Source organism: Dermochelys coriacea, chromosome 3, assembly GCF_009764565.3.
Source record: "Dermochelys coriacea isolate rDerCor1 chromosome 3, rDerCor1.pri.v4, whole genome shotgun sequence".
Classification (NCBI taxonomy): domain Eukaryota; kingdom Metazoa; phylum Chordata; order Testudines; family Dermochelyidae; genus Dermochelys; species Dermochelys coriacea.
In genome coordinates this window covers 100,068,154-100,088,259 of record NC_050070.1, presented here as the reverse complement: position 1 = coordinate 100,088,259, position 20,106 = coordinate 100,068,154, and the positions used below count along the sequence as shown (strand labels likewise).

The following is a 20,106-nucleotide window of genomic DNA, read 5'->3' as shown; positions in this document are numbered from 1 at the left end:
CTGACACGGGCCAGCGGCCAGTGTCTAACTGCAGTGTAGACATACCCTTAGATCCCTTTGAAAATTTTACCCCAAAGCTAAAGTAGAATGAAGAATGATTTACTTCTTCACACTCTACTCTCTAAGTCAGGGTTTGACCTCATCAGTAAACACATCTGCACTTTCTATCGTTTGCTTTTTTTTTTTTAAACAAGGACATAAAAAGCCTTTTCAAAGAATACATAACATGATGCTTCACTCCATATGATTTTTTTCATGTGCAGAACTTGCCTTCAAGTGCTACTTTCGTTTCAGATACTGCTTGAATTCCTCCAAAGGGTAATTGATCATCGAGATAAAAATAAAATGACACTAAATAATGTTGCAATGGTGATGGCCCCAAACCTCTTCACGTTTCATGGGTTAGGCTCAAAGACTATTGAACAAAGCGAGTTTGTTATGGCTGCTGGAACAGCAAACGTCATGCATTTTATGATTAAGTACCAAAAACTTCTTTGGACAGTAAGTTTGTTCTTTAAAAAAATATGCATTTTTACAAAATCACAATCAAATCATCATTGCTTTCAAAGAACAAGGAGGCATCTGAACCTCTACCAGTGATGCAGGGGTGAGATTGACACACTGGAGGGGGAAGGGGAAGGGAGAGGCAGCAAAGGGCACAGCTGGGCCCTAACTGATGGGTAATTCTCAGTGAAGTTACACCAATGGTAAAAATCATTGAAGATGAGAGCAAAATTAGATTTTTTCAGTCTTACTATTAATGTGAGATATAGACTATATATCTATGTAGAATACCTGATCTCAAAAGATAAGTCTTCTGGGATACCTTTGTATAGTCTATAACAATGACCCATCTAATGAGTAGTTTTCTTTTTTTAACCTCAAGGTCTTTGTCTCCTGTTTTGAAATTTATTTCTGTATAGGGCGTGTCATTGTCCTTTGATAAAATTAGTTGTGTCATGACAGTCCCCATGAAAGACCTACAAGCAGGATGTAGCTCATCCTTGTGACATTTGGGGCTTTGTTTTCCACTAGCTACCTTAAACAATCTCCAATCTCCTCCAACAGTCTCACACTTACAGAATTATTATGGGGCAAAATCTGTAATACAGATTCCTTGTTTAATATTTTTTGATTCAGGGAAGTAGGAACACTATGTGAGGGCCCAGTTCTGCCACTCATACTCATGTTGAGACCTTACTCCTTAAATAGTCCCATTAATTTCAACTCTAGCAGATCCCAAATGTGGGGTCAAGGCCTTAGATTGTTTATGAGTGTTTGTTACTGGAAATAAATATTAGCTTTTGCAAGTCCCATCTGACAGCATGTCTCTTAGAAAGTTTTTGTAGATGTGTAATATTTCAAGGAAGTTATATGTGTGTTAATAATTAAGATGTATATTCTTTCAGATTCCTAAATTTATTGTCAATCAAGTGAGAAAGCAAAACACTGCATGTCAGAAGAAGGAGAAAAAGGACAAAGCTATGAAGAAACTGCTGAAAAAGATGGCTTATGACAAGGAAAAACATGAAAAGCAAGACAAGAGCCCCAATGATGTAAGAAATAGGCTCTTGTCAAATCATAGTTATTGGGCCAAATTCTCCTTTTACTTAGAGTGAAGTGAATTGATTTACCTAGATGTAACTGAGAGGTGACTTTCAATTCCTGGGAGTCCAACTAGACACACCTTAAAGGGACCTGTTTTTCAGAAAGTGCTGGGCACCCATCCTGTGAAAATCAGGTGTTTTTTCAGTTTGGATACTCAAAAAAACAAGCACACAAAATCACTGGACACTTCTGAAAAGCTCATCCTGAAGTATTGTCTTCTTTTAGTGTGTTTATATATCCTAATAACATTTAACATGTGTTTATAAATTATCTTTTAGCGAATAGTACAAAGACTTAATTGAAGACTGTTAAACTTCCCAAAGTATATATTATGATTGTTGCTGAATATGCACAGAATTGATTGCATTTCCAGTTAGAATATATCTTTTCTGCTGCTCTTTGAATTTTCTGGGTACATTGTCGTGATTCCAGCACAATGTTAATTGATGGTGAACCACAGAGAAGTGCAGTGGAAGGCCACCACCAAAAGCATAAAGGTCTATGCACCACATTCTTCTTTATAATAATTCCATTATATAAAGCTACACTCAGCAACTCTATGTAGTGCATACTATTCAGTTCTGGACACTACCAGGTCAGATGGTAGTCATGTTGGAATGTGATCACAACTGACTTACAGCCAATAGCAAGGGCAGTGACAAACCTGCCAGGCATTGTAATACGATATCTGGGTGGGGAAAGGAAAGGGATTTTTAAAATCTAGTAGACTGAGAGGATTATTGTTTTTGTTTAAAACAGGGATGAGGACAAATTGTCAAGTTGTTAGGTAAATGAATATACAGTAAAACCTGTAAAAGAAAACAAATTATTATAAAACTACTGTCATAGAATCATAAAAGATTACAGTTGGAAGAGACCTTAGGACATCATCTAATCCAACCCCCTGCTCAAAGCAGGACCAACTCCAACTAAATCATCCCAACCAGGGCTTTGTCAAGCTGGGCCTTAAAAGTCTCTAAGGATGGAGATTCCACCACCTCCCTAGGTAACCCATTCCAGTGCTTCACCACCCTCCTAGTGAAATAGTGTTTCCTAATATCCAACCTAGACCTCCCCCAATTCAACTTGAGACCATTGCTCTTTGTTCTGTCATCTGCCATCACTAAGAATAGCTGAGCTCCATCCTCTTGGGAACCCCCCTTCAGGTAGTTGAAGGCTGCTATCAAATCCCCCCTTCACTCTTCTCTTCTGCAGACTAAACAAGCGCAGTTCCCTCAGTCTCTCCTTTTAAGTCATGTATCCCAGTCCCCGATCACTTTCATTGCCCTCCAATTTGTCCACATCCTTTCTATAGTGGGGGCCTCAAAACTGGATGCAATACTCCAGATGTGGCTTCACCAGTGCCGAATAAAGGGGAATAATCACTTCCCTTGATCTGCTGGCAATGCTCCTAATAATGCAGCCCAATATGCATTAGCCTTCGTGGCAACAAGGGCACACTGCTGGCTCATATCCAGCCTCTCGTCCACTATAATCCCCAGGTCCTTTTCTGCAGAACTGCTTCTTAGCCAGTCGGTCCCCAGCCTGTAGCAGTTCATGGGATTCTTTTGTCCTAAGTGCAGGACTTTGCACTTGTCCTTGTTGAACCTAATCAGATTTCTTTTGGCTCAATCCTCCAGTTTGTCTAGGTCACTCTGGACCCTATCCCTATCCTCCAGTGTATTTAACTCTCCCCCCATCTTAGTGTCATCTGTGAACTTGCTGAGGGTGCAATCCATCCCATCATCCAGATAATAAAGATGTGAAACAAAACCAGCCCCAGGCCTGACCCCGGGGTACTCCGCTTGATACCGGCTGCCAACTAGACATCAAGCCGTTGCCTGTTGAGCCCAACAATCTAGCCAGCTTTCTATCCACCTTATAGTCCATTCATCCAATCCATACTTTTTTAACTTGCTGGCAAGAATACTGTGGGAGACCGTATCAAAAGCTTTGCTAAAGTCAAGATATATCATGTCCACTGCTTTCCCCATATCCACAGAGCCAGTTATCTCATCATAGAAGACAATCAGGTTGGTCTGCCCTTGGTGAATCCATGTTGACTGTTCCTGATCACCTTCTTCTCCTCCAAGTACTTCAAACTGGTTTCCTTGAGGACGTCCATGATTTTTCCAGGGACTGAGGTGAAGCTGACCGATCTGTAGTTCCCTGGTTCTCCTTCTTCCCTTTTTTAAAGATGGGCACTATATTTTCCTTTTTCCAATCGTCTAGGACCACTTCTGCTCATCACGAGTTTTCAAAGATAGTGGCCAATGGCTCTGCAATCACATCAGCCAATTCCCTCAGCATTCTCGGATGCATTAGATCTGGACACATGGACTTGTGCATGTCCAGCTTTTCTAAATAGTCCTTAACCTGTTCTTTCACCACTGAGGGCTGCTCACATCCTCCCCATACTGGGTTGCCCACGACAGCAGTGTGGGAGCTGACCTTGTCTGTGAAGACCGAGGCAAAAAAAGCATTGAGTACTTCAGCTTTTTCCACATCATCTGTCACTAGGTTGCCTCCCCCATTCATTAAGGGTCTCACACTTTCCCTGATCTTTTTCTTGTTGCTAACATACCTGTAAAAACCCTTTTTGTTACCCTTCACATCCCTTGCTAGCTGCAACTCCAGTTGTGTTTTGGCGTTCCTGATTACACCCCTGCATGCTCGAGCAATATTTTTATACTCCTCCCTACTCATCTGTCCAAGTTTCTACTGTCTTAATATTCCATCTCATTGTATTCCCAGATATAGAGTACAATTTGGCTTCATATTCATTACAGCACCATCTTCATTAAACAACCAATTTTTGTCAGTCCCAGAAGTGATTGCTAAGGATAGATTTCAATGTAACAGCCACTCAGCATAAACACATTCTGATTTTAAATTGCATGTGTTTTTTGGAGAATTTTTTTCCTGTTGGTCTGTAAAAATTGGATCTGCTAATTGGATTGTCAATCTTAATGTGGGGTGTTTACCCAAACACACCTGTTGCATCATTAATTCCAATTAGTTAAATATAACTTACTTTTTAGTTTATGTACCAGTAAAATCTACTGTATTAAATTTAATGCATCTGAAAGAGACCCTCTGAAGGTAAACAGTATTTTAAACACACAACTAAGTAACGCCAAATATGTGTTTTCCTTGTATCATAATGAATAAAAATTGGGCTTGGATGACTATGAACAGATCATCTTCTTTAGCAAAAAGAAAAGGAGTACCCGTGGCACCTTAGAGACTAACAAATTTATTAGAGCATAAGCTTTCGTGAGCTACAGCTCACTTCATCGGATGCATTTGGTGGAAAAAGCAGAGGAGAATCTCTCCAAATGCATCCGATGAAGTGAGCTGTAGCTCACGAAAGCTTATGCTCTAATAAATTTGTTAGTCTCTAAGGTGCCACGGGTACTCCTTTTCTTTTTGCGAATACAGACTAACACGGCTGCTACTCTGAAACCTTCTTTAGCAGAGGTCATATTCCAGATTTCAGTGAGCTAGAGACATCTTGTGGAAGGCTGTAAAATTGCACTGGCCTGAATTGTCTGATTTCCTATTTCATTTGTAGCTGTGGGCAAGCTTTGATACATAAGGACTACAGTTTTCTAATGTAAGCAAGTTTATCAAGGCCATTAGGCCAAAAATTAGACCTGTCAGCTGTTTGATTTATGCCACATGTGTATGTTGCAACATCCCTCTGATCTTCCTGTATGTTTTGTTCTTTTGTCTTGGGTAACAGGATTTCTGAAATGTATTAGTTTTCTCGCAGTATATACAGGATTCATGTATATACCGGTTCCCTATTTTCTCACAGGAATAGAACAGGCAGGCAAACTGGAGAGAGGCTGAAAAGAATTACACATAAAAATCCATGATCTTGTACAAAATCACAACCCTGGGGGTTTGTTGCAAGGTGATGTAACAGAGAAATATATACTTTTCCAAGAAAACAACCCCTGATTTGTGTAATATAGAGATTTTTTAAGGCCAGGAAAAGTTGAAGTACGCATGTGACATTTAAAGGTAGGTAAAATAACTTGCCAGTTAAACTTAGATGTCCACTTCTTCACAGAATTAAAAAACTGATGGTGTATTTGCAAGTCAGCCATAATTTAGGAAGTAGAAATATATCAGTAACTAGTTATATTGGGATATTAAAGTCCTCTCCACACAGCCACTCCAAGAATACCTATCTGAAGAATGGTCTTTGTGCGACATTCTTTGCAAAAGTTCTACCTCTAGAGATGGTTGCTCTGGGATCAGTGTTGTAGCACTAACAAATCAGTATTTCAAAGTCCTGTATAGAATGGCTCAGAAGTGGCATTTGGGGGGCATGGTATTTGACTGCATTTCTGCCATTAGGCAAAAGCTTAGTCTTGATCCTGCAAACAAGTGGATCAGTGCAGACCCTTGTATACAATGAACTCCATTCAGGTAAAAGACGCTGCAACATTGCATCTGTATTACAAGATGGAGGCTAGAGTTTTCAACATTTCTTACCCATATTCAGAGGGCTGATGCAGGATTTGAAACATCTCTGACCAGAACAAAATTTCCAAACAGACTGATTCCTCAGACAGTTCTCTACCTTCCTTCCAAATACACACCCAAACAGTGAGTTTTCCATCTATCTATCTTTTAAAATGGAGATAGCCAAACATTAACATGTAATTCCTTCACACTGATCATTTAAAATGGGAAGATTAATGGCATATAGATTCTTTGAAAACAGTTCAGTACAATTAGGATGTTGGCACCTAAAGAAATGCTGCCATCATCTGCTACAATACAGAAACTGCAGCAGAATATAGTGAAGTAGTTAAATCAAACAATATTTTTAGATCTTTTTTATTTTTAACTGATGTAATTTGGTGGCACTGAGCATTTTACAGTCAAAAACATCTGTCTCTCACCCCCTGCCCTTCACAAGCCATTTAAGAATTAGGACTGAGGTTTCATGTAACGGATCATAACCCAGCTGTAAATATGCTTGTATTTAAAGCATCAGCTTTAAATCCGAAAAGGCTCTATATAGGCTTACTGAAAAATCTAATTTCAGTTTATTTCATAAATCCTTGTTACCTGTACAAGGCATTCCATAATATTTGATGCAGGGAAGCACAATATTTATATTTGGGTATCTTATATTATTCAGACTTGTGATTGTAATGTATAGCTCCTGATTGTAAGAAGGCATTTCACGTAGTGATACATCTGAACTTGTTCTTTAGAATACTGAGATAACTGTAGAATACTGAGATTTCAGGATTCTCAGGAGCATATCTTTAATTGTCCATCTGTTTCCTTGTTTGCAGCATTAGACTTCTAAATAAATGGGGCTAATGTCTACACAATTTACATTTACATCCAGGCAGTCCCACAGAAGTCAGTTTGTGGGTTATAAATTAACGCCATAATTTTAAAATTACCTTAATATGTGCAGGATAGTTTCTAAATGGCATCAAGGTCTCTTTTTTACCCTATAGCCTGCATGTGGTGGATTATCTTCACCTTTCTGCAGAGCATATGCCCTATGCACCATTTAAGTTCCACTCTTAGAATAGGGGCTAAGTAGGACTTAAGTGTTAGACAGGCTTTGCTTTAATGACTACTTCTTATAAGCTCCTGAGGGTTATTTGCTTTCCAAAACATCCATATTTTACAGCTGTTTGGGCCAGATCCATGGCTCTGGTTAAGTCTCCTTACTGTTATGGTGCAAGGACCAAGCTGGACTTGAAATCTGCTTTAGTCAGACAATTGGGGGCTTCCTCGAGGTAGGAAAACCCTTAGGTGGCATAACCAGTTTTATGTCACCCACTATCCCATCTCTCTTGGCATAGGGGCCATTACAGGGCAGAGAGGGATCATGTCACAGGCATGACAGAGCAGTCCTTGGCTGCATAATGGTCCAAGGTAACTTAGCTGTATGCAGTGTTGTTGTAGCGGTGTCAATCCTAGGATATTAGAGACAAGGTGAGTGAGGTAATATATTTTATTGTACCAACTTCTGTCTCTCTCACTGATAGAAGTTGGTCTAATAAAAGATATTGCCTTTCCCACCTTGTCACTCAAGGTAACTTGTAGCAGCAAGTTTATCCCATGATGAACCTCAGAGATGGGAAAGAGAAAGATACCTCAAAGCCACTTTTGCCTTCCCTCTTTTCTATCCGCTGCATTGAACATGGGCTAGGTGCCGCTGAGGATCGCTCTCTCTACAGGTAGGGTATCCTGAATGTATGTGTGGTTGAACATGAACTCCTCCAAGAAATTTAGGAGTTGAAGGCGTTGATAGGTTCATTTTCCTTAGCTAGGAAACAAGTTTTCCATTTGACCTATGACCTTGACGTCACAATATTGTGGAAATGCTTAACACACTTGTTCCCACTCACACAATCAAGCCAAACAGTTTTCACACACATCCATCATATGCCCGATGAGCAAAAAAATTAATCACTATGTAATCCAACTGAATATGAAAATGAAGGCCGATTTAAATTTACTGTGCAGAACACAATGAAAGGCTATTCAGGATAATAGCCTTTCCACCCTCAGAAGATTGCTCACTTGTTGACAGTGAATATGTTCATAACAGTTTTGAAGACAGGCAAGAGCTATTTAAGCAAGAGCTAGTTAACTCTGTGTATACAGTTTGACAGATACTTATAGTCATGATCACTGCTAGTAGTCTCTTGCAAACTCTTGATCCACCAGTTGTAAATTCTTTAGACATGACTAGGTGTTAAATCCAACAGTTCAATTCTGAAAGTTGTAACATACATGAAAAGACTGTGAAAGTAGCTGGGATACAGTCTAAGCTGTGATTGTTCTTAGTCCACTGGTTTAAGATCAGACTTATTTTATCACTGCAGAGCTCAGCACCGTGGTGCAATTAATAGTCTGATGACATTTGTACTCATTAACCTATGGGTCTGATTCTGATCTTATTTATACTGGTTCTACACCACTCTAACTCTACTGATTTCAATAGAGTTGCTCCAGATTCACATCTGTGTACGTGAATATTTCTAGGCTTAATTCTATAACCTTTGTACCTCTGATATTATTCACTGATAATGAATAACAAACATTCAGCTTTACAATCACAGTGTTTAGAAAAAAAAAAAAAAAGAGAATTACTTCTCAGAACTCGTCATACTTCTTTGCAGTAACCCTGACACAAACTTCTTTTAACATCAAAACAAGGACATTTGGAACCAGGCAAATGGTAGTTTGTGTACAGAAAAATTATCTAAATTCTCTAAGAACAGAAATTAGGACTGACTATATAAATAAATTATGCCTTCTTTTAATGCCAAATGTCAGTATTGTATATTGAACAGAAAAAGCAATCATTTTTCTGCACTGATGTAAATTTGATATTCATCACCACGGGATTTATGTATTGAAATAAAATATATCCATTATGTAGTCAAAAGTGCATGCTGACTAGCTGAACAAAGTCTTGAGAACAAGAAAGGGAAGATAAAAGCTGCACAAATGATTTGTGAGTGTCTATATATGAAAGGGAAAAGATTTTTGTTAAAAAATCAATTGAACAAATTAGACAGATCTGGGAATACATTTGTAAAATCTTTTGTGAAATTCAGGTTAAAGGAAACTGGAAATTTTTGCCTGCGCATACAACATCTCCTTTCTGAATCTGGTTCATGTATTACTATATCAAACACACAAGCTTCATAACATGCTGAAATTGTCTCTTAATATAGCAATAATCATTACTGTTATCATTCATAACATCTATGGAAAATAATTAAACATTACTGTTCTCTTGTTATAAAGTTCTCTATTGCCATTAAAAAGAGATTTGAGGGTCTGATGTAATTTAGTAAATTACAACGTAGTTAACATTTTTCTGCAGTGATGTAGACAGTAGTTAAGCATACTTACAGAGCTTTGTACTAAATTACTTATTCCATGCAGTATTTGGAGAAACTCATCAAAGCCAGCTGCTAGCAGCTTTGTTCCAATTTCATTATTGCTTTGCAGGCTGATGTTCCTCAGGGAGTGATACGGGTGCAAGCGCCTCATCTTTCGAAAGTTTCCATGGCAATACAGCTGACGGAAGAACTAAAAGCCAGTGATATAGTAGCCAGGTTTCTCAGCCAGAAGAGGTACAAATCCCCTTTTGTTTTACTAACATTTCAGAATAAGTGGCTTTTAGTATTTCTTATCACACAAAAAAATTTAAAATAGTTTGACAAAAAAGCAGATATGGTTAACAATTAAGGTGAGTTCAGTGACCACTTGAGCTGAATTTAGCCTGTTCAAATAAATGTTTGATTAACTAACTATTTGGATTGTTCCAAGAAGTTCTAATGCTCCTTACCGCCTAAATCCTTACATATTGAGGCCTTCAGGAATATGCCAAAGTGCAGTATGTTGGTAGAGAATTAATTACTGTTTTGTCAGCTGGGTTAGGAATGGCATCCATGGAACACAGTAGGTTTTTATATCTTCCTGTGGAGAATTTAGCAGGGAACTCTAAGAAAAGAAGTCTAAGAGAAAAAGAAATGGGGAAAAGAGAAGATAAACCCTTCAGGAAAAAACATTAATTCATATCTATATATACATAGATCTATGAGAGAGAGATGCACACAGATGTAAATCAATATCTAAAATTTGGGCCTAATCCAAATTCATCTGAAGTCATTGGAAACTTAGATGGACTTTAACATCATTAAATTAGGTGGACTTTGGATCCTAGTGTGTGTGTGTGTGTGTGTGTGTGGGAGGTAAGGCAAAGTAACTTTTCAGTTTCTACATCATTTATCTAGTTATTAATGATGATGCAGTGGCATTCCATTCTTCTTAACATTAAGAATTTATTCTTATCTAAATTCTTTTTTAAAGGGGCTTATGATTTTGGCAAAACATTCTTTTCAGCTGCAAGTTGGCACATCTCCTCGCAATCAGATGAGGATTTTATTGGTTCCACCACCAGTTTTGGAAAAAATTATGTTTGCTCCCCTTTTAGTTACAGAAAAATAAGAAGGAAAATAAGAGCATGATTATGCCTTCCCCTACACATTCAGAGATATGAAATATATGGTGGGAGAACTCAGTTTTGCAACAACAGTAAAAAAAAAAAAATAAAAAAAATTCAGAGCAGAGCCATAGAGCGCAAAGTCAGGCTGCCACCAACTGTCAATAAAAAGATTACTCTTTTCTAAAAGTCTCAATTCCTTCAAGTCTGATTTATTTTTCTTCTTTATAATTTACTATGCAGGATTACTCTTGTTTGCATTATCATACTGACGTGATAGTCTTTTTCCTGTCTGTGTGTGCAGAGATAGGTAAAATAGAAATGTAGAGATAATTTCGATGCATTGTCAGTTTCTTTAACTACCATCACATTTCCCAGGCACATTTAAGTGGTTTGATTGCAAGCTATTTGGTGGGATAGCTAATCATTTTGTTTTGTTCCTAACAGTGGAGTTGTCCAAGCTCTCAAGAAAGAAGAGGTATTTTTATATGAAATTGGAGGAAATATTGGTAAGGATGATTTCTCAACAGATTTTCCCTTGCTGAAATGAGATTGCTTAGGCCTAACTTTGCCCTCAGTTACATCCACATGATTCCTATTGACTTCGCTGTGGGTGCATGTAGATGTGAATGAGGCAAAAGTTTGGCTGATAAAGTTTAGAATTAATAATGGGCTTGATTCATTCATTCCATGGGTTCACCACTAGCTGCATGTTCATCCAAAGCCACCTGGTACAGCTTAAAAGATGGGCAGTGCTGGAAGGAGAGGGAGTAGGGGCCAGAATATTCACATCCAGAGGGTTCGTTTATTCAACACAGGCACCCTTTGCTGGCTTGGGTTCTATGGAACCCTGTCTAGGCTCCCACATGCAAGAATATCTGGGGAAAGATCTTTTTGCCCAGGCTTGCATGAGCAAGGGTTCACATTGTATCACAGTCCTCCTTCACAGATGAATCAAGCCCAAAGTGGATAGTAAGAGGTAGGTCAAAAGCATGTAATAATCTATGTCATGGATATCTGCTAAATTGGCATTCCTGTTAATATTTATTTGTGATGATTTGCATTTCTAAATGTCCATCATCATTATATGAATGTTTTTACCCACAAGTTTATATACAAGGCATGCCCCAACCAGAAACTCTCCATCTGTTCTTCCTTTTTCATAACTTCCTACTTGAAGGGCCTGACTCTCAGTCCCCCCCCACCCCCCGCCACATATATTAGTATTACAGACATGAAGAAGTGAAGTCTGTAAGTCACCCTAAAGATGGTCTCTGTCTAAGCCACAGTAGAAGCAGATTCCATCATTTTATGCCGTCTAAAGAGAACGTTCTGTCCCACTACAAGTTGTACCCTGGACAGAAGAGTCGTTACTGACAGCAGCTTCTACGCCAGTGTGAGGTGAGAGTGGTGGTCACTGAAGTAATGTGCTCACATCATTCAGGGCTTTGTAGATGAGGGCTTGAACCTGGAATTGGACCCAGAGCAGCACAGGCAACTAGTGTAAAGTTGGTCTGTCCTGTTCAGCAGTTAGGCTGCTGAATACCATACAAACTGTAATAACTGGGCAGCCTTCCTAGTATTTAACAGGTGTACCTTATATGGCAGTCCAGTCTGAAGGTGACGATAGTATGGCTCTCTTCTGGCAGGAAAGCTTACCATCAATGCCTGCCCAGTCATAGAGGAGGAAAAGTGGTTTTGAACATTGTTGCTATCTGGGTGTCTAGCAACAGAGAAGAGTCCAAAAGTTTTGAGTGTGGAGAAGAGATGAGATCATGGTCACAGGCTTTTGCATTTCTCTGAAGTGCTATCTCCTGCCAACTGGCATCACTTCTGTTTTGCCTGGGATGAGCCTGAATCAGCTGCTTTTTATCCATGTCCCTAGTTTACTCCGATAAGGCATCAGGGAGACCTTAGTGAGAAGGAAGGACAGAGCTGTTGTCATCAGCATATAGGTGGCACCGTAGCCCATAGCATCTTATAATCTCCCCTATAAGGAGAGACATTGTCATAGCTTCTCCTAATGATTTATTTTTAAAAATGAGAAATATTTAAGTGCACTGAACAGTAAAACAGTCCTTATCTTCATGCTTACTGTTTGAGCTTCCCTTACAACCTCCACTCCTGTGTTCCACATCAAACACAGGGGAAGTCACTGTCAATGGGAAAGATTCCCTGGCCTTCCCGTGATGCAAGTTTCCCAGCTCTGAATAACAGGCTATTAAAATAAGAGAGTGGCTTAGTATAATTAATGCCAGAACACCATTTTGAATGTGCTAGAGTTTTTCTTTAATGAATGAAAAAGTGTTTCTTTCTAATCTCTACACTGAGAATCACTCTCTAACCACAAATTTTTAATGGGCTGAGCAAATTAAAAAATCATTCATGAACCAGACAGCATGAACTAGATTTACTTTGTTTTTTCTATTAACTGTGGCCTGTTAAGTTTACCAAAATGTATAACTTTAAGCAAAAATTTAATATTTTTGTACTCTCTGCAGATGCTAACCTATTTTTTTCTCTACCATGTTACTGCTTTAAAAATAGTTTAAACATTTATACCAAAACCAAAATCATTACAATATCAGCTTTTATTATAGGGACAATTTACAATATGTTATAGACATGCTTCAGTTTTTCTAATGCAGCATTGTAAGGGCAACTAGTCACAAAGGTTTTTATTCTGTGCCTAATGCCTGATTAAAAAATAGTATTCATTTATATCAAATGACTGCACAGTTCTCATTGTCTGTCTGCACAGATGCTCTGTATCTGTTAAGTAAGACTGTCTTCTCAGTTCCATAAGGCTGTTTTTAGGAGAGGAGCATTTGTTTATTTCACAGCAATATTAATATCATAGAAAAAGACTTGTAATTGACTTCAGTGGAACTGAGACCTACCTTATTACTACATGTCAGGTATATTGTGGTATTATATAATGTATGTACATAAATAGCACTGGGTTGATTTGCAGGTATGTATGTAATGAAAGTATATAATCTGAGTATGCATATTTTGTAATACTGGGAAGCTCTGTGGGAGTAGGGCTGTGTGTGTGTGTGTGTGTGTGTGTGTGTGTGAGAGAGAGAGAGAGCGAGAGAAAAATTTTTACTGCTAATTTATATCTGATTGCTTATTTTGTACTGAAGAAACTGGTTTATTGAATAGTCCCTCTACTTGAAATGTAGTTATTCTATGTGCTTGTTAAAGTGAAGATGTGGCAAGCTGGAGATTTTCTGCAATCTTGTTATGGCATATGGTGGAATGCTGGAAGCCTCCTGAGTAATCCTCCTCTTTGCTAATAAACCTTTTTGATAATTGCATTTTATCACTCCCTATGTTTTCTACTTCTAATTACTGTAGCAGTTACTGTGGGGTTGGTGAAGAGAAGCTTCCTGACTTTAAGCTGCTGGGCAGGCAGACAGGCTGACTCTCTTTTCATTTGTTGTGTCCGGGCTCTTCTGCTCTTGACTGTCATTTTCTTCATGACACAGCAAACTCATGCAGAGATTGCACAAAAGAGGAAAGAACCAACAGCTCACTATAAAATGCAGCAACATGACCAATATATTTAATTATTGATTGTCGCTGCTGACTTTTTCCTCCTTCATGTATATTCTATGCAGGGCTGGTAGCATCAGCAGGTTGCCTGACACTATCCATTATAAGACCCTGTTTTCAGTTGCTTATAGCTTTGCAAAATTTTAAAAGTTTGGGCTGAAATGTTCCATGCTGTCTGTCTGCCACAGGCTGATTTTTTGGGGGGGAGGAAAGGGGGCGTGGGCAGGAGGCAGAGAGAGGGAGGAGAAATTTCATCCTAAATGGATAGGCTGTTTCTGAGAACAACGTTACAGAAAACTGCCTACGTTAACCTTTTCTTTGAGAAGCTCTTGTGCCTTCATGTTTGAAGTGGGGATTTGAAGTTTGGCAGGAGGGCAGCCTTTGTGTCAGGTACGCAGTGGTGAAATTAATGACTGTATCGTAATGCATGTGCACAGGGGGCTGAATTAAAGTTGCTCATGCAACCTTAATTTTGGCATTTCCTAACTTTTGAATGCTTGACTTTGCAACCTTAATATTCTTTCAGCGTAGTTTGCATATGTAATACGTGTATATATATCAGATGATTCCTTGAAGAACTTGGGAACATAGAAGACTACAACTCAAACAAGGCGACATAATCATGGTTCTACCTTTACTAATATTGACTTGCTGCCTTTCTAATCATTGCAGTACTCTTATGTTCATTTATGCTTAAATTATTATTTTCGTAACTGCTACTAGACATTAGACTAGGATAAAATATCAGCAGAAGTTAAACTGCTTTTCTCTCCATGATTTGACCTATCACAACACAGCTGTGCACACTGGATACAAAGGAACTGTTAACAATGAGATCAAGACTGGTGAGAGCTGGGAGTGGGAAGATGCACAGCTTTCTTGGTCAAAAGCCCCACCTCTTGAACTCCCCTCCAAAGGAATTGAAAATGACCATAAATATAACAGCCTTCAGATCTAAATGTAAAACCCAGCCTTTTGACTTATCCCCAGTAGCATCAAATCCTCAGCTGGTGTAAATCAGCATAGATCCACTGAAGTCAATGGAATACCTCAATTTACATCATCCGAAGGATCTGACCTAATTATGGACAAGATAATGAAAGAATCCCACTAAGTACAGCCCCCATGAGTCGGGGAAAAATAAGAGAGTAATTCTTGATGTCACTTTTCCTCTGCTTTGTTAGATACCATGGTGATGGGCACAGTATAAAAACCTAAATAGATTGGAATAGTTCTATGAATGTTGAAAGTAAATTCCCTTTTTTTAGGTGTACTAAATCTAATCACACATCTCTTTTTATCAGGAGAACGCTGCCTTGATGATGATACCTACATGAAGGACCTGTACCAACTCAACCCAAATGCTGAGTGGGTTATAAAGTGCAAGCATAGTTAAACTCATAACAAATTACAAAAGAAAAATCTGTGGACTGGACTTCGTAATACTGTGTATTCTAAAAGGACAGGATGTTGTTTTATCATTCAAATTCATTGAATATTAAAGGAACATTGTCAAGCTTATTAAATCACTTACAAGTGGTTTCCACTATCTTGGCAACATTTACCAGTCACCATGCAGCAATATCTGAGATACTAGCTTTCCCCGCCATGCATATTTAGACTAAGGAGTGATTGCATGGTAACTGAAGTTAAATGTTGACTTTTCAGTGACAACCATTGTACCTTGATAATGGTCCCATCTGGCAGGTCTTATGTTCACATTTATAATCTTTTTGTGCGAGGGAGATCTATATTGTTTCTTTATATATGTGTTTTTCATAGCGTCTAGCATGGTGGGGAACCCATTCCTGACCGGGGCTTCTGAGTGCTACAGTAATATAAATATTAATTAAAAAGAATGATTCCAGAAACAAAGTTTCCTCAGTCACTGTGAGATTCAAAGTAGACAAACTGTAATGTAATATATCCTGTCTCTGTCTTAATAAGTGTGCCCCAATTTTTTCCTTTGGGGTACCTTTTGATGAAAATTGAGGGTTAGTGACTTTTTTTGTGAAAGCTTCTATTTCTGCCCAGCATTCCTGCTAGACAAACTAAGTTGCACACCTTTTTATATTATCGGTCTGGTAGTTTCATTGTATTCTTGATGGTAAAGAATTTTTAAATGGGACCACATGTCAAGGTGAGTCCATTTGAAAGCCTACAGTCCTTAATAGTGTTCTTTCTGATGTTGGAATATTAGCATCCAATGTAAAGGCACTGAGTTGTTTTAGTGGTGCCATACAGGGACATTGTGAACACTACTTTGGATTTTCTTAGACTATCTGACAGATTTCAAAACATTTTGCGAACTGCTAAAAACTGCCAATTACTTACATATTGCAGAACACAAACATTCAGGATAAATAAAACACCTGTGGCAAATAACTGGTCTGAAATTCACATTTAATAAACTACCAAACCCCTTCCCCTCACCCCCCCCCCCCCTTAGAGCATGTCTTCACTGCAGAGTTAACCCAGGCTCTTACTTGGTGTTGCTGCTAAACTGGCTCCTGACCACACACAAAACCCTCTTACCCAACTATAGTTGTGCTTTATACCTGGGCTAGCTGGCCTATCCTGGGGTATAGGCTAAAGCCCAAGTTCTGCTGTCACTTGTGCTGGTAACCTGCCCACTTTGTAATGAGGACGAAGGCTAAACCACTTGAGAGCCGATAGTCCTCCAGTGCTGTCCCACAATTTTCCCCATGTCTCCAGAAGGACAAACAAGTCCCAAAAGTCACCGGGTGAAGAAACATGGGATATGCCCTTTAGCGTCACACACACGCACACACACGTGAGTGCAGCACCAGTGGAGACCCAGTAACTTGAGTGTGGCTTTGCAGTGTGGCTACTCACCTCAGCTAGATCAATGCTTGTGCCACTCAGTTGATCTAACTCTGAAGCAAAAACATCCTCTGCACCAAATTTTCCCTTTGGACACACTTACATTGATTTCATTGAATTCAAAGGGAGTCTTGTGTACATGTCCAAGGGAAGAATCAGGTCTTTTGGACCTGATCAAACCTAATGGCATCAAAGGGAATCTTTTCAACGAGTTTTGGATCAGGCTCTCACACTGTATTATTCACAAGTGAACTTAAAATTACACTGTTGGAACTGTCGCATCTGCAACATAGATATGCAATAGTATATAACTGTAAAGGTTATGGAATGTGTTCTTTATAGAAAGAGTTTTGTGCACATCTGCTGGTTAATTATTCCATTTAGGTGAGAGACATACAACATATGAACAATTTATGTTTGTGTGATTTTGGTATTCTTTTGTTTTTGTTTTTAATCAAAACAGCAGAGAATATTGCAATGGGGCAGGAAGAATTGTTCCCAGGGATTCTATAACACAAGTCATCTTGTGGATAGAACAAAGACTATACTGTAAATACAAGGAAGGGAGTAAGAAACAAAAAAATGCTTGAGCAAATATTTATGAGTCTAGAATGTAATAAATATAAGGCAATTTAGATGTGTAATACAGCAAACTGTGTGTTCATAATACTTTATCTGTAGTTCTTTAAAAAACAGCTTACATATTACTGGAACTCTAGATGTTATTTTAATCAGGAACAAAGTGCTGATGAGAAGAATAGCTGTAAAATTTCACCCTGGTGGCTACGATAATTTAAATAACTTTGTTGCAGGTTTAGTGCCATTACTTTTTTTTTTATTTAAAACTAATTTTTATAATCAAATGTTTTTTCTTAATTTTCTTATTTTAATTATTATGCTATAGAAATATACACAAAAGCAATGCTGACTAGTTGTTGAATAAACTTTTTGTTTTGAATGCCTCACTTCATAAGCCGTACGGGTAGTCTATAGCTTTATATATAAAAGAGATGTTTCAGATGAAAACTGATTTACTTGGTATTTTTTCTTTTTATGAACACACTTAGTGTTTTACTATATTCCATATTTTCTTATGTGTTATTTTTACGTGCCCTGTAATAGGCCACACAGCCTTGGATATTTGAATGCCCAATTGGACAACAGCCAAAGAAGGGACGTCAGTTTAAACAGAAAGATTATTTATTTATTGGGGTGCTCCATCTTAGTACTATACTGCAGTCTTGGTGTGAGTTTTGACCCATCAAACTACAATATATACTTACAGTGTATATGTAATGAAGCAGGCACCTCCAGCATTTCCTCTAAATACAATTCAAGACTTAACTGTAAAATGTAGCTAGGGCATAAGTGAAGACCAAAGAGCATGGGGGGTGAGCTGATAAAATCCCTTTGTAATGAAAAGACAGTATCGGCATGATTGGTTAGCCAAAGTAATTTGGCAGTTGCCCTTCACTTGACTGAATCTGGTGATGTACTGCAGCGCATCACCCAGATGATAGGTTACTTCATCTAACCCTGGCATAAAATAGGTGACATGAATGAGACTTCCAGAATAATGAATGAGACTTCAAGTCACTTGAATGAGACTTCCAAAATGCAATCGTCTTCCAGAATAATCACTTCATGAAAGCACCACAGTGGGGGAGCGAGAGAACTGACCTACTTTTAGAAGATTTCCCACACCAGAAGATATGAAGTTCATACTTGGCAATTGTAGCATTTATTTGCTGTAAACTCAACAGGTGGGAAAGGGGGAGAGGATGTTTGTTTCATGTTAGAGATGGGTCCAAACTGGAACTCCAAATCCAAACACCTCCACAGTCTGTGGAATTTTGAAATATGGATCTGAATTTTGCAGGTTGAGCTCATCTCTGCTTTAAATCCATTGATGATGGAGAAATTTCATTTAGCCTGTTCAACCAAAGCTCATTCTGGTGCTTCCTAATTTAGCCACACTCAAACAGTTTTTGAACAACAATAAGAGATCTAGATATACTTTCCTTAACATTCACACTATTAGTGCAGAGCTAGTTGAATTGGTGTCAGGACTAGGTTATAGACTATAGCCTGGTGGAATTCATCAGGGCCTCCTACTTCGAGGGTCCTCTTTGCCCCAAAGTTCTATTCCAGGAGCCTTTTGTTCAAACACTTCTGAATTGTTTTATCCAGCTATTTACCCCCTTTCCACAGATACACCACAACCTTTACATTAAAAGTGTGTCTCAAAGAATCATTGCTTTAAAACTCTCCAGAAACCTCAGGCCAGCTCAGCATATTAAAATTGCAGGTTTCAGCAGGGGAAAGGTGGGGGTCAGCTGCTGCTGAGAAAGAAGAGAAGCAGCCTGAGGGTGGGAGGGAGCAGTGGCTCTGCTGCAGGGGGAGGAGCTACTTGCTTTAGAAGAGATGTCTCTTGCTGCCAAGCAGACCTTAGATGTTAGCTACAAGACCAGTTAGCCAGGGTGAGTTTTAAAAACCTGGGTGTGTCTCAGCCACATCAGGACTATTAGCACCTATGGCGATAGCCATCTCACTATAGGTCAATGTCTGCCTACCCAGTCAAATGACTAAATAACTACAAGCAGAAGAAAGCCAGGGGCCTCATTTCTCCAACATCCTGCTAAGTCCGCCTCAAACATCAGCCAGGATAGTCCAGCTACCCCGGCCCATCCTCTAAACACATATACACGCGCCAGCCAGGGGAGACCTGACAAGCAGGAGAAAGCCACCACCTCAAAACTCCATGCCCCACTGATCCGCACCCCAGGGACAGAGGCTGCAGGATGACCCACTTACCACAACGATAGCTGATGTGTGGAACAGATAGCAGGGAGGGCAACCATGTAGATGAGTTTTCATGAGGAAGTTGGGAAACGTGGGAGGGTGTGCGTGCAGGTGGAAGGGTAAATGACATAGCATGTGTGGAAAGCATGATATATTTTGGGAAGTTGGGAGAGGAGTGAAAGTAACACCATGCAACTCATATAAGGAAGTGTATTTTACCCGGTGAATATCAAGTGTATTGGCTTCTAAGTTGGAAAATTTTAGGAAGCCTCTTGTTAAAA

At 38.9% G+C, this 20,106-nt stretch overlaps 1 protein-coding gene across 3 annotated transcripts in view; it reads left to right on the top strand.

The window, feature by feature from the left end:
• The window catches only part of ARHGAP18 (Rho GTPase activating protein 18), a 117,370-nt gene extending 99,321 nt beyond the window's left edge, over positions 1 to 18,049 (top strand). For 2 of the 3 annotated variants that reach the window (XM_038397020.2, XM_038397019.2), the window contains exons 11-15: positions 295 to 501; positions 1,410 to 1,556; positions 9,622 to 9,746; positions 11,066 to 11,127; positions 15,484 to 18,049. In XM_038397020.2, coding sequence (XP_038252948.1) covers positions 295 to 501; positions 1,410 to 1,556; positions 9,622 to 9,746; positions 11,066 to 11,127; positions 15,484 to 15,575 — 633 coding nt within the window. In that variant the 3' untranslated portion in view covers positions 15,576 to 18,049. The remainder of the gene's footprint in view (positions 1 to 294; positions 502 to 1,409; positions 1,557 to 9,621; positions 9,747 to 11,065; positions 11,128 to 15,483) is intronic. The other variant, XM_038397021.2, reaches the window with a different exon arrangement.
• The last annotated feature ends 2,057 nt before the right edge of the window (positions 18,050 to 20,106 follow it).